The sequence below is a fragment of the Scardinius erythrophthalmus genome (assembly GCF_964197995.2).
Source record: "Scardinius erythrophthalmus genome assembly, chromosome: 18".
NCBI classification, from domain to species: Eukaryota; Metazoa; Chordata; class Actinopteri; order Cypriniformes; family Leuciscidae; genus Scardinius; species Scardinius erythrophthalmus.
Genome location: NC_138238.1, coordinates 40,059,851 through 40,072,350, shown reverse-complemented (window position 1 = coordinate 40,072,350; position 12,500 = coordinate 40,059,851). Strand labels below are relative to the sequence as shown.

The window sequence follows — 12,500 nt, the reverse complement described above, 5'->3', positions numbered from 1 at the left end:
CATCAGGGGAATGAAGGGAACGCTCGTGAACATCAGGGGAATGAAGGGAACGCTCGTGAACATCAGGGGAATGAAGGGAACGCTCGTGAACATCAGGGCTCGTGAACATCAGGGGAATGAAGGGAACGCTCGTGAACATCAGGGGAATGAAGGGAACGCTCGTGATCATCAGGGGAATGAAGGGAACGCTCGTGAACATCAGGGGAATGAAGGGAACGCTCGTGATCATCAGGGGAATGAAGGGAACGCTCGTGAACATCAGGGGAATGAAGGGAACGCTCGTGAACATCAGGGCTCGTGATCATCAGGGGAATGAAGGGAACGCTCGTGATCATCAGGGGAATGAAGGGAACGCTCGTGAACATCAGGGGAATGAAGGGAACGCTCGTGAACATCAGGGGAATGAAGGGAACGCTCGTGAACATCAGGGGAATGAAGGGAACGCTCGTGAACATCAGGGGAATGAAGGGAACGCTCGTGAACATCAGGGGAATGAAGGGAACGCTCGTGATCATCAGGGGAATGAAGGGAACGCTCGTGAACATCAGGGGAATGAAGGGAACGCTCGTGAACATCAGGGGAATGAAGGGAACGCTCGTGAACATCAGGGGAATGAAGGGAACGCTCGTGAACATCAGGGGAATGAAGGGAACGCTCGCGATCATCAGGGGAATGAAGGGAACGCTCGTGAACATCAGGGGAATGAAGGGAACGCTCGTGAACATCAGGGGAATGAAGGGAACGCTCGTGATCATCAGGGGAATGAAGGGAACGCTCGCGATCATCAGGGGAATGAAGGGAACGCTCGTGAACATCAGGGGAATGAAGGGAACGCTCGTGAACATCAGGGGAATGAAGGGAACGCTCGTGATCATCAGGGGAATGAAGGGAACGCTCGTGAACATCAGGGGAATGAAGGGAACGCTCGTGAACATCAGGGGAATGAAGGGAACGCTCGTGAACATCAGGGGAATGAAGGGAACGCTCGTGAACATCAGCTGCTGCCACTAAAGCCTCGGCTGGAGCCTCAGGTGAAGCACTACAGGTGTACGCACATCCTAACCCTGGTGTTCAGTGAGCTCAGTCACTCTTCAAACTGCTGTCTTTAAAACTCACTTTTCATTTTTCATAGCAATGAAGTCAGTGTGAATTTAAGCCAGTAAATCTTACAAATACATGAATATACTCATAAGTGCTTCAGTTTGCTATCTTCTCATCTACGTTTTGCTTGAACATGTTAAACATATCTAATCGTTACTGTAATACATTTTAATTTACATTTTTGCAACTTATTAAAAATTAAAATATGTTTAAATTATCTGTTAAAACTGGTGTAGGAAATAGCTAATGTAAATGAATTATTGGATTTGAATTATCATTTTGCTCCAAACATTGCACATAGTCTGGAAAATGTACATTTAAATACAGAAATGCATTGCCATTTTGCATATTACATTTCAAATTGAATATTGCTATCCATAAGCTTCCATAATTATATATTTTTTTGCATTAAAAGCATTTTCGAAATTATTTTTTTTTCTTGTAATGTAAAAAGTTTCTGAATCACACACAGCTGTATATTAAGTGGGCGATATTAATATCCCGGTTATAAGCACATCTTCACTAGCTAGCATGGTGGCGATAGCTTTATCACTCCCTCATTTTACAATCAACACTTAGATCTAGAACGCAAACTTGCTTCTCAACACAGAACCAGGTGAGTGTGGCCCTGATCCAGAGACTAAGCCAGTGCCTGTGGTTCCCAGTGCGAGAGAGAGCCAGTGCCTGTGGTTCCCAGTGCGAGAGAGAGCCAGTGCCTGTGGTTCCCAGTGTGAGAGAGAGCCAGTACCTGTGGTTCCCAGTGTGAGAGAGAGCCAGTACCTGTGGTTCCCAGTGCGAGAGAGAGCCAGTGCCTGTGGTTCCCAGTGCGAGAGAGAGCCAGTGCCTGTGGTTCCCAGTGCGAGAGAGAGCCAGTGCCTGTGGTTCCCAGTGTGAGAGAGAGCCAGTACCTGTGGTTCCCAGTGCGAGAGACAGAGCCCGTACCTGTGCTTCCCAGCGCGCTCCCTCCATGAAGAGCCCGTGGATGTAGGCTCCCTCTCTGGGCGGCGCGCTGAACTCCTCTCGGCTCTTCTTGGTGACGTCACACTGCAGGCTCATGCGGTCCAGAGGCCACTCGTTGCGCCGGGCCATGGACTGCATGATGGCCGTGAGGAAGGACTGCGGGTTGAAGAAGCCAGCGAGCCACACCACCGCCGGCAGACTGAAGTCCGAGGTCCAGGCCTCCAGCTCGCGGATGCGGGTCAGCAGGTCCACGAACCAGATGGCCAGGCCACACATGGACGGGTACGCCCGCTTGGTCCAGGAGTCCGGCACCTGGTCCAGGTACACCGCGTTCTGGAGGTTCTCCATGTCGGTGGTCATCGTGAGCTCGCCCTGTGAGAGGAACGTCAGGCAGTGAGTCGAGTCTCCTTCCTTTATACAGCGCTTTAACAATATAGATCGTTTACAAGCAGCGTTACAGCGATAACAGGAGATTACAGTAACAGAGATTGTTTAGACTTTACGCAGATCTAGAATAAAGTTATTGTCCAGCTAAAGTTAGTTTTGATTGATTCACTTCCGTTGTAAAGATCATTAGTTATTAACTTAGCGGCCGCTAACACGACACCGTTTAACAGAAACCCTCATCACGACAGCAGTGTTTGGGCCTCGAGAACACACTCCCTGAAACAGGTTCCAGTGCAGCTGAATTTAAATGTTAAAAAGAAATTATAACAAATGAACTGATTATTTCCAGGTAAACAAATCATCCCAGCGTAGCCTTCCCGAGATAATCTTCTAGTGTTTATGTTGATAACAGCGTTCTGCTCGTCATCTAAAGTAGATTTAACAGATGCGAGCCTGTGCAATGATTCAACTGAAGAACACTATTAATGCGGTCATCTAATCATATTTTTATTCCTTGAGGTCCCGAAATTACGGATGTTGTTTCTGATCACTCAATCATCACAAAGGTTCGGGGTTAATGTAAACAAACAGACGTTGCCTTTGAAATGATTTTGCTGCTCAGTTTTAAAGTGTTACATTTTTCATTTTCAAGAATTCAATTGTGATTCTTCACGACGATATCAGACTAAAACTCTCCATCCAGGAATATAACAGGATTGTCTTTAATGAAAAAGTCACAGCTGCATATAAAGACATACGAAGCAAGAACAAAGATGCAAGTAAAAAGTGTTTATTCTCTAAAAATCTCACTGTCAGATTGCCGTCTCTTCCATGCATCGTTTTTAACATTATAATATTTCCCACAGTGCAATGTGTCAAGGAATGTGCATAATTTTGATAGCTTGAATGTTTTGTCTTGTTAGTAAAGGACTTCAGTCATCTGAGAAGGTGGTTGTGTACAGAGGCTCGACACAGAAAGGAAAATCATCTCAGTAATTGTTAAATCAAACCGTATTCTGCCAAGGCCAAAATCCTTCACTAGTTAAAGGGTTACTTCAGGATTTAGCATTAAGCTTTGTATTAGTAGAAAACCTGTAGTATTTTCGAATTACCATGCTTTCCCCCCTCATATCCCCCTGAGACAAGAGATTTATGTATTTTTTGTCTGGAAAAAGTCCTCCGATGACGCAAAAATCGTCATTTTGCGTCATCGGAGGATTTTCTGTCCAGAGGCTAAAGACTACAGCCAGTAGAAGGCGTTGTTCCGCATGTTTTCAACCCGCCCATAGAGGGAGGGATCTCACTCACAGAATGTACACAGTGTCAGCCAACTTTCTTTGGAAGCTAAGCTAGCATGCTCTTGTTCTGTGGAGAAAGCTGAATAATAGGAGAAAGCTGAGTAAGTAGGGGTTACCATCTTCCTTTTCCCGGACTTGTCCGGCAGGCGAGACTGTTAAAAATGTCCAGGATTCGGCTTTTGCGTTCTGCGGTCGCCATTCATTGTTTCCATGCACACCTCTCGTTTCAATCTAACGTTAACTGAATTAATTCCGATCGGTGAATCTGACTGTAGTGTTTACATGAACGCTAAACAAGTAATCGGTTGATGTGCGTTTTAACATTGCTAAGAAAATTCCCGCTCCTCCGTGAGAGATGCGAGACCCGGCGCGTCTCAGTATGAAGCCACCGGCCTCGCGCCGTTCTCCCGCGGCCGTCAGCCTCGTCCTGCTCGCCACAGTAAACATGATGAATGGCGACTGTAGAACGCTAAAGCCGGATCCCGGACATTTTGGGTCTCTAAATCCCTGGCAAACTCATCACTTACTTAGGCTAGCCTTGTTGTTTTCAACTGTGCTCTCTAACCGGTAGGCGTGGCCTCCTAAGGCAGCGAAGCAAGTGCATTCTGGGAGTTGTTGTCTTTCATCCACATAAGCCAAAAATACATTTTCTGGCTTTTCTCTGTCTAGAAAGCTCCAAATTCAAAAATTTCTCCACATTTCTTCTACTTAAATGACCTATTTTAAATACACATTCATCTTCCCAGAGGTGAAGTATCCCTTTAATAGTCGTCTTTACTTTGTTCAGGGATTTAATGCAGTTAAAATAGGTCTGAAAAGAGCAACACGATCTCTCGCCTAGCGATTTAATTTCTCCTGTTACCAAGCGGCAGAAAGACGCTGTGCGAAGAAAGCAATAACTGACTGCATATCAGATTTAATCATTCAGCATTAGATGTGGTGATGAGATCCCTAAAGCAGCAGACAAAAGGTTTCAGAGTATTACAGGTGTGAGTGTGTGTGCGTGTCTGTGTGCGTGTGTGTGTGCGTGTGTGTAAAACTATCTTTGTGAGGACCAGTTTGAGTTTTAGACCATCGGAGTGAGAACTAAGAGAGTAAAGTGAGGACATGTTGGCCGGTCCTCAGTTTCTGAGAGCCTTTAAAGGCCTGTTTGAGGGTCAAGACTTGGTTTTAGGGATCAGGTTATAATGAGGTCAAGGGTCGGTTTAGGGTCAGGGGTCGGGTCAGGCAGTTGTGATGGGTAAGGTTAGGGTAAGCGGCTAGAGATTACATTGTGTCAATGAAGGTCCTCACAAAAATAGATGTACAAGAATGTGTGTGTGTGTGTGTGTGTGTGTGTGTGTGTGTCTAACCTTCAGGCCCAGACTGAGCTCCTTCAGAGAGCGTTTGATCTCTTGCGTGAGGACGTTCATGCGCTCACACTCCTGGACGGCCACAACAATATACGGCGTTCTCTCCTCCACCTTCCCCATCATCTCAGCCATGTTGAACTCTTCCGGAAGCTTCTCCAGAATCTCATCAAGCACGGCTTTAACCTGGACACACAAACACACGCCAGGTGAAGTCAGAAATAAATACTTATATCTCCATGGTGAAAGTCTTTAATTGTTTGTTAGGTCATCCATCAATTAAAATACAACAGGCCAAAAATGATACAGAATGTTAATCAGTAATTGTGGTCATTTTTCCATTAGCTCGGCTAAAGCCAAGCGTTTCATCTTCCTTGACTGATCATTTGCTGAGGTATGATTATTGGTGAATCAGAACACTGTACACAGAGGAAATGATCATTTGGAGGATGATTCAAATATTCAATCAGGAAATGGACTCATCTAATAATGTTATTGATGACGCTGTCACTGCTTTAGGGGCGGATGAGCACAGAAACACAGTTTGGATGGTAGGGTTTCAATATACTACTTAATAATAATAATAACAATAATAATAATCATTAAACATATTAAACATGACAAGCTAACAAAGTAGGATGTGCACAAAGACTTTAAGGAATTGATTTTTAAAGTAAGGCATATACAAGAAAGCACATGCATGTGATGAAGTTGTTTCCATTCCCATCAGCGTCTGAATTACAGGACATGAGGAACGAGTGAATGTTTTCAATCACAGCATGTGGATGTGAAACTGGGCCATTTAATCACATTCCTCTCAGTAGATCTATTAGTCTTTGTCAGATACATGAGGAGTTAATGCAAAGGAGTCATTGCTTACAAATCCCAATCTCTTAACTTAAAAAGGTCAGCTGTCATAATGCATTCAAGCACTCTTACACGGCTCTCATATCTAATGGTTTAAATGTCAGAGGCCTCCAACCAGCGACTTTCCCCTCTCAGACACGAGGACCTTTCAGTGTCTGTCTCAGGATCACCGCCACCCTTTCTGGGAGTTTAATGAGGTTAAATGTAAAACACATACAGTCAAACCAAAATGTATTCAGAAACCTTCAACATTATCAGTTTATTCGCTATAGTTTAGAAAATGGTAATAAAATATGAGCAGAACTCAGTTGATATTTGACTGGTTTTGTCCGTCCTTCTGTTAGACTGTCTCACACATGAATTATGTTGAATATCAGTCAGCTGTTAAATTTAACTACACAATTAGATAATACCAGTTTAGCTCAACCAATCACCAAGCAATGCTTCATTGTGTTCAGTGTGTGTGTAAAAAGAGCATTAGCAATTAAAGACAACACACTTCAGCAAAACATGATCAGCTCAAAGTGTCCCAATCAGTTCTGGTCCCAAATGTTTATAAATGTCACTGGTAGTCACTGTATGAAGAATTTTTGGGTATAATATGTCACAGTTTACTTTATTTTGCTCTCCTCACTTACATAAATGAACTATATTGTCCTGATCACACTAGTGAAAAACAATATCAAAAATGATATCTCTGGTGTCTGAATAATGTTTGGTTTGACTGTACACTGAACTAGGCAGAGATGTGCTCGTCCTCATTCTGGAAACAGCTGCTATAATATCCCTGAGTAAGGTCAATACAGGTGCATTAACACACTTTTTTCCATTGAGATGCTGAATTAAACCTAATAATGTACTAAATAATGTGGGAAGAGCTTTAGGTGTGAGTGTGTCTTATATACAGTATTGAGTCCAGAACCTTGTCGTCGCGCGAGCCGGACGCCCCCTCTCCGGATCCGCCGTCTCTGGGCTGCATCTCCAGCACGGTTCTGAAGAGCTTCTCCGAGGTCTGCGTGAGGAACCCGATCTCTGCGTTCGGGTGCAGGCCGTACAGGTACGGGGACTCGGCCGGGAGAGCTGCATCGATGTACTGAAACACATCCAGAGAGAGTCCTGAGTCCTGATGAGCCATGGGACTCGCATAATCCAACTCACAAAAATATGTTTGAACGTTCAAAACATGTAGTTTATTAAATGTAAAAAAAGAGGATTGGTTATGTAAATGCTAAGGGAACATTCCATTGTATCATTCTTCAAACATTATGGGAATGTTATTTTTAAATGTTCTCTGTGAACGTTCTGAAATAAGTAGCAACATTTAAAAAACGTTAGACGAACTCCAACTAAAACGTTTCAGGTAAAAACACTCCATGAATGATGTATAAATAATGTTTTTGTGCTGATGTTTTGAGAACATTATTAAAGACCAGATAACTTTGAACAAATGTTCAATTGATATTACTAGAAGAACATTTCCTTATCAGAGCGTAAGCTAAAGTTCTGAGAACTGTTCCCTGATCATCATTAGACAGAAGGAGTGAGCTTGAGTGAGTCCACTGGGTCTCTCGTCTGCTGTGATGCTTCTAAAGCGGAGCCGATGACAGAGACTGAGCCTCAGGAACACTGCAGGCATCCTGACTACTTACACACACACACGCACACAAGAAACACAAACACAACACTACACACACGCACACAAGAAACACAAACACAACACCCTAATGATGAAATCTAGCATGTAGGCCTCTGCCGTGAGAGCCGAAATATTCCCCATGCATGACCAGCATCCCAGAGACCTGAATTTATCAGACAGAAATGAGTCTTAATTAATTAGCTGGGCTTTAGACACATGCAGAAGATGCATGAAGAGAGGAACGTGCTTTGAAAAAAACTCTAAAACGCTGTGGTAGAATTCATGCATTCACAGGCTAAATAGGATCAGTCCAGTCGGGTCACACTTCCACAGATAATCCTCCTTGAATCAGGTGACTCTGACATCACTCGGTACTCACCATCATGCAGCTCCAAACTCGCAAGGCTTTTGGAACAGAATAGGAGTTATTATCATACAGTGAAGCTGATGATCACTGACTAGCTGGTTAAAGCATGTCAGGTTTCCTTTCGAGGCACTGCGTCGATGACGACACTATGGGGAACGCCTCTTGGCGTAGCGCGTCTGAAGTATGAATGAAACTCAATCCAATCCACGCATTGCGTGATGACGTAGCGTGTGACGGCATTCACGGAAGCTACAAAAGGACGCCGGCACACCACAGCATTAGCTTTCGCTCTTCAGCAAGCGCTCTCTGTTGTTTATCTGTCAATTTGGTGCTGTCTGTGAAATAAATAATATATCGAAATGGGCAAGTGAGTAGTTAAAGAAGTGTGTTCATCCCTACCCTCGCTTTATCACGGGTGGGGACACACATGAGATGTGTGTGTACTGCTCCCGCCTGGCTATATTTGATGAAGCTGCCCAGGCTGGCGCTCCCCGCGGTTCAAGTCCGATCAGATCGTGGGGCTCGCAGAGAGAGCTAGCAGAGAGATCGAGACTGCTTCGGCACTTTCTTGGTCCTCATCTAATAGCTCAGATCCCATTGGTCGCTCCATGGCAGCACTGGTAACCACGGAGAGGCATCTGTGACTGTGAATCTGTCGGGCATCAGGGAGAAGGACAGGGCCTTCCTCCTTGATGCCCCCATCTCGCCTACTGGCCTGTTCGGCGACGCCGTTAATGCAGTCGTCGACAGGGTCCAGAAGACGGAAAAACAATCCGCCGCATTCAGGCAGTATCTCCCTCTCTGTTCAAGGTCCAAAAAGGCTGCCACCAGAGGGCAGCCTCAGCCATCATCGAGCTCCTCATACCGGCAGGGCCAAAAGGAGAGCTTCGCTTCTAGAGGTCCCCCTCAGAGAGCTTGGGACTCTGAGCCTTCTGAGAAGACAGATCTGAGGACCGCCCTTCAGGCCAGGAAGGCAACGGGAAAGAGGTCCTAACTTATGTGAGACTTATAGAACATGTTCCTCTACCAGACATGGAGTCCAGGTTCTACAGCCGGTACTTCATAGTTCCAAAGAAGGATGGAGGGTTGCGTCCAATTTTAGATCTAAGACATCTGAACCGGTCTCTGAGGAAATTCAGGTTCAAGATATCAGATCCAATCTGGTTTATCAAGATAGATCTTAAGGACGCTTGCTTCCACATATCCATCCTTCAATCTCACAGGAGGTTCCTGAGGTTCGCTTTCGGGGGCGAAGCATACCATTATCGGGTTCTTCCGTTTGGCCTAGCTCTCTCCCCTCGCACTTTCACCAAATGCATGGATGCAGCTCTAGCTCCGCTGAGGCTTCAGGGTATCTGGGTGCTAAATCACATCGACGACTGGCTTATTCTGGCCCAGTCGCAGGAGCTGGCAGTTTGGCATTGAGATGTCATCCTTGCCCACATCCAGAGCTTGGGGTTGAGACTCAACACAAAGGAAAGTGTGTTGGCACCTGCCCAGAGAACAATGTTCCTGGGGGTGGTGAGGGACTCGGTTACGATGCACGGATCGAGTCCATCCTGGCCACGGTGACCAGGAAAAAGCTAGGCCAAGCCATAACTGTAAAACATTTTCAAAAAAGAGTGTGTTAGGGCTCATGGCAGCAGCGTCCAACGTGATACCTTTTGGCCTGCAGCCAGGGCCGTCCATAAGGGGGGATAAAGGGGAACGTTTTCTGGGGCCCAGCCGCTAGGGGGGGCCCATGCAGTCCAGCTATAATTATGTTCATCCTAAATATAAGCAAAGGTTACCATATTTTATTTTGAACCAAAATAGCACCATTAATTGTTGAAAGTGAGAAAAAAACGCATTTTATTTAATGTTGCTTGAGTAAAATGTAGCCTGTGTCATAATGAAACACCCCTTTCCTGAAAATGGTCTGAGCTATTTTTTGTTGTACTTAATATCGCGAGCGCGCGCGGGCGCCGTGAGCGTTGAGCGAGCAGCAGGTACGAGTAGTGAGTTGCCGTCGAAAAAGATGGATAAAGCAAAAAGGCGGGGGTTAAAAATAGAAAAAGAAAGATGGGAGATGGCATGTCAATTGATGCGACAGCAGCTAAAAAAGTGGATGGTGAAAGGCAACAGATTTAAAGTGTGACGTCCAGGCATGTAGGCTACTGGCCATCGGGACTACCGGGAGATTCCCAGTGGGCCGACTTTATGGGCCGATGCATCTCATACTTTTTTTCTTTTTTGTCTTAACGGCCCATAAAACACGTACATTTGTTTTGTTTTGTTTTGTTTTGCTTAATCGGCGGCGCTGGGTTAGTGTCGGTGTAATGCATTGGTCAAAAAAAGTCAGCGTTAGTTTTTTTCCTGAAACTCCGGCCCATGAAACACGTAGATCAGCGGGACATTGGTTCTTTTCTTGACGGTCACTGGGCTGGCCCAATCACATCTTTAATGTGAAGTATAGAAACATACTCTTTCAAGTATAGAAATTAGTACAACACTAATTATGAAAGTTTCCTTTATTTTTCAGTGCATTTGTTTTACAATATATGGCTATTATATCATGGGATTAATATTATAACTATTATTATGTAGTAGTGTAATGTAGACAGACACTGTAACTGAAAGAGGTTTTAATTTTTAATTTGCACACTGAATATGGGTTGGAGTTTTTAATTTTGAACTCTCAAAGTGCACCAGATTGATGAATTTAACATTAAAAAGCACAAAATTTTCTTACGGGGGGCATGCCCCCCAACCCCCCTAGAGGTACAGAGGTCCACTCACCACAGCTTTACCAAAAATCCTGTAAGAAACACAGGTAATGCTATGGCAATGCAGGTTCTATATAATATATACATTTTTTGATTCATCACTGTGGAGTATACTTCAATTGTATTAATAAATTACATTTTTTTTTTACTTATTTCATCTATTAACTCTCACTCGTTCCTAATCACTCATTACATGGCACACTTATTTATTTATTTATTTGCTGTTTTTTTTGTTGTTGTTGTTTTTTTTGGGGGGGGGGGAGGCACAATTGTTGCTGCATACCCTTCTGACACTGGGTAGTTGCGCCTGAGTCTCTCTCAGTTAAATGTATGTGTTAATGTTGGAGAGAGAGAGAGAGCACACGCATGATATGAGTAGCCGATAGCAGATTGGGGGGGGGGGGGGGGGGGCATTCACTGGACCTTTTCAGGGGCCCAGTCATTTCTGTGGGCAGGCCTGCCTGCAGCACATGAGAGCGCTACAGTGGTGGTTGAAAACCAAGGGGTTTTGCCTGAGGTACCCATTCCACATGATCAGGGTTACGCGCAGATGCTGTCGTTCCCTATCTATGTGGAAGAAACCTTGGTTCCTGTCCCAAGGCCCTGTGCTGGGAGCGTTATTTCACCGGAAAGCCGTTTCAACAGACGCCTCCCTCACGGGCTGGGGCTTTGCGAGAAGTCAAAGGCAGGACCATCATTCTTCCTGGCACATAAATTGCCTGGAAATGCTGGCGGTTTTCCGAGCTCTGACGAGTTTCCTGCCAGACCTCAATGGTCACCACGTTCTTGTGAGAACAGACAATATGTCAGTGGTGTCCTATCTAAATCATCAGGGGGGTCGTAGATCATGCCCTCTATGAGGCGGTGGAGTCGATATGCAAGAGTTTCGGCCCAGTGGAAGTGAATCTGTTCGCGTCTCAAGAGGCAACACACTGTCCACTGTGGTTCTCCCTCATGCATCCAGCCCCGCTGGTGCAGGTGTGGCCGAGGCGGCGTCTGTACGCATTTCCCCCGATCGCTCCTGGGAGAAATCTGCAGAGGGTCCGTTGCGATGGGGTCTGTCTACTGCTAGTAGCCCCATTGTGGCTGGCCTGAGTATGGTTCTCAGTAGAGGATGGATACCCGACCCGAGCCCGACGGGCCGGGCCGGGTTCGGACAGATATTTAGAAATTATGTTCGGGTTCGGGTCGGGCTCGGTCACATCAGCGCGATAAGGCATTGAACATTTTAAATTTAAAACAGCTTATTATGTAGGTAACGTTAGCCAATGTGCCTGATGCTTTCATTTGATGCAAACGTTCATTTTTGTGATTAAAAATGCATGTAAAATTTTACCATAACATCTGTCTTCCTGTGTGCGCAAATTTCAAATTTGTTTATGTAGCCGTGACAACCAAACACGTGCATGCGCGCCTATGTTAAGTGCGCTTGTTTCTCCGTGCGCGCTGATGCACTCATCCTGTTGACATTTCCGAATGCCTTCCTACAGTTGCTTAATAAAAGCGGGCTTTCCACACAAACAAACGTATATGTGTCATTAGTATGAGAAAAAAATGGGATTTTAACTGTCGGTCTCGGGTCGGGCTCGGACATAAATATCTTTATGCCTGTCGGGCTCGGGTCGGGTTCGGTTACTGCTCTGTCGGACGCGGGCCGGGCTCGGACAGAAAAATTCGGCCCGATCCGCACTCTAGTTCTCAGACATAATATCGCTCCTGGACGGCCCTCCATGGGAGATCCCCATCAGGAGGGACCTGCTGACGCAGACA

The 12,500-nt window shown here is 45.3% G+C and overlaps 1 protein-coding gene across 1 annotated transcript in view; it reads right to left on the bottom strand.

Moving 5' to 3' along the window:
• dnah9 (dynein, axonemal, heavy chain 9) overlaps window positions 1–12,500 on the bottom strand; it is a gene marked incomplete at its 5' end in the record, with an annotated part of 119,007 nt that overhangs the window by 2,989 nt on the left and 103,518 nt on the right. The window contains 3 exons of the mRNA XM_081391983.1: window positions 2,044–2,433; window positions 5,099–5,281; window positions 6,885–7,055. Of these exons, the coding sequence (XP_081248109.1) occupies window positions 2,044–2,433; window positions 5,099–5,281; window positions 6,885–7,055 (744 nt within the window). The remainder of the gene's footprint in view (window positions 1–2,043; window positions 2,434–5,098; window positions 5,282–6,884; window positions 7,056–12,500) is intronic.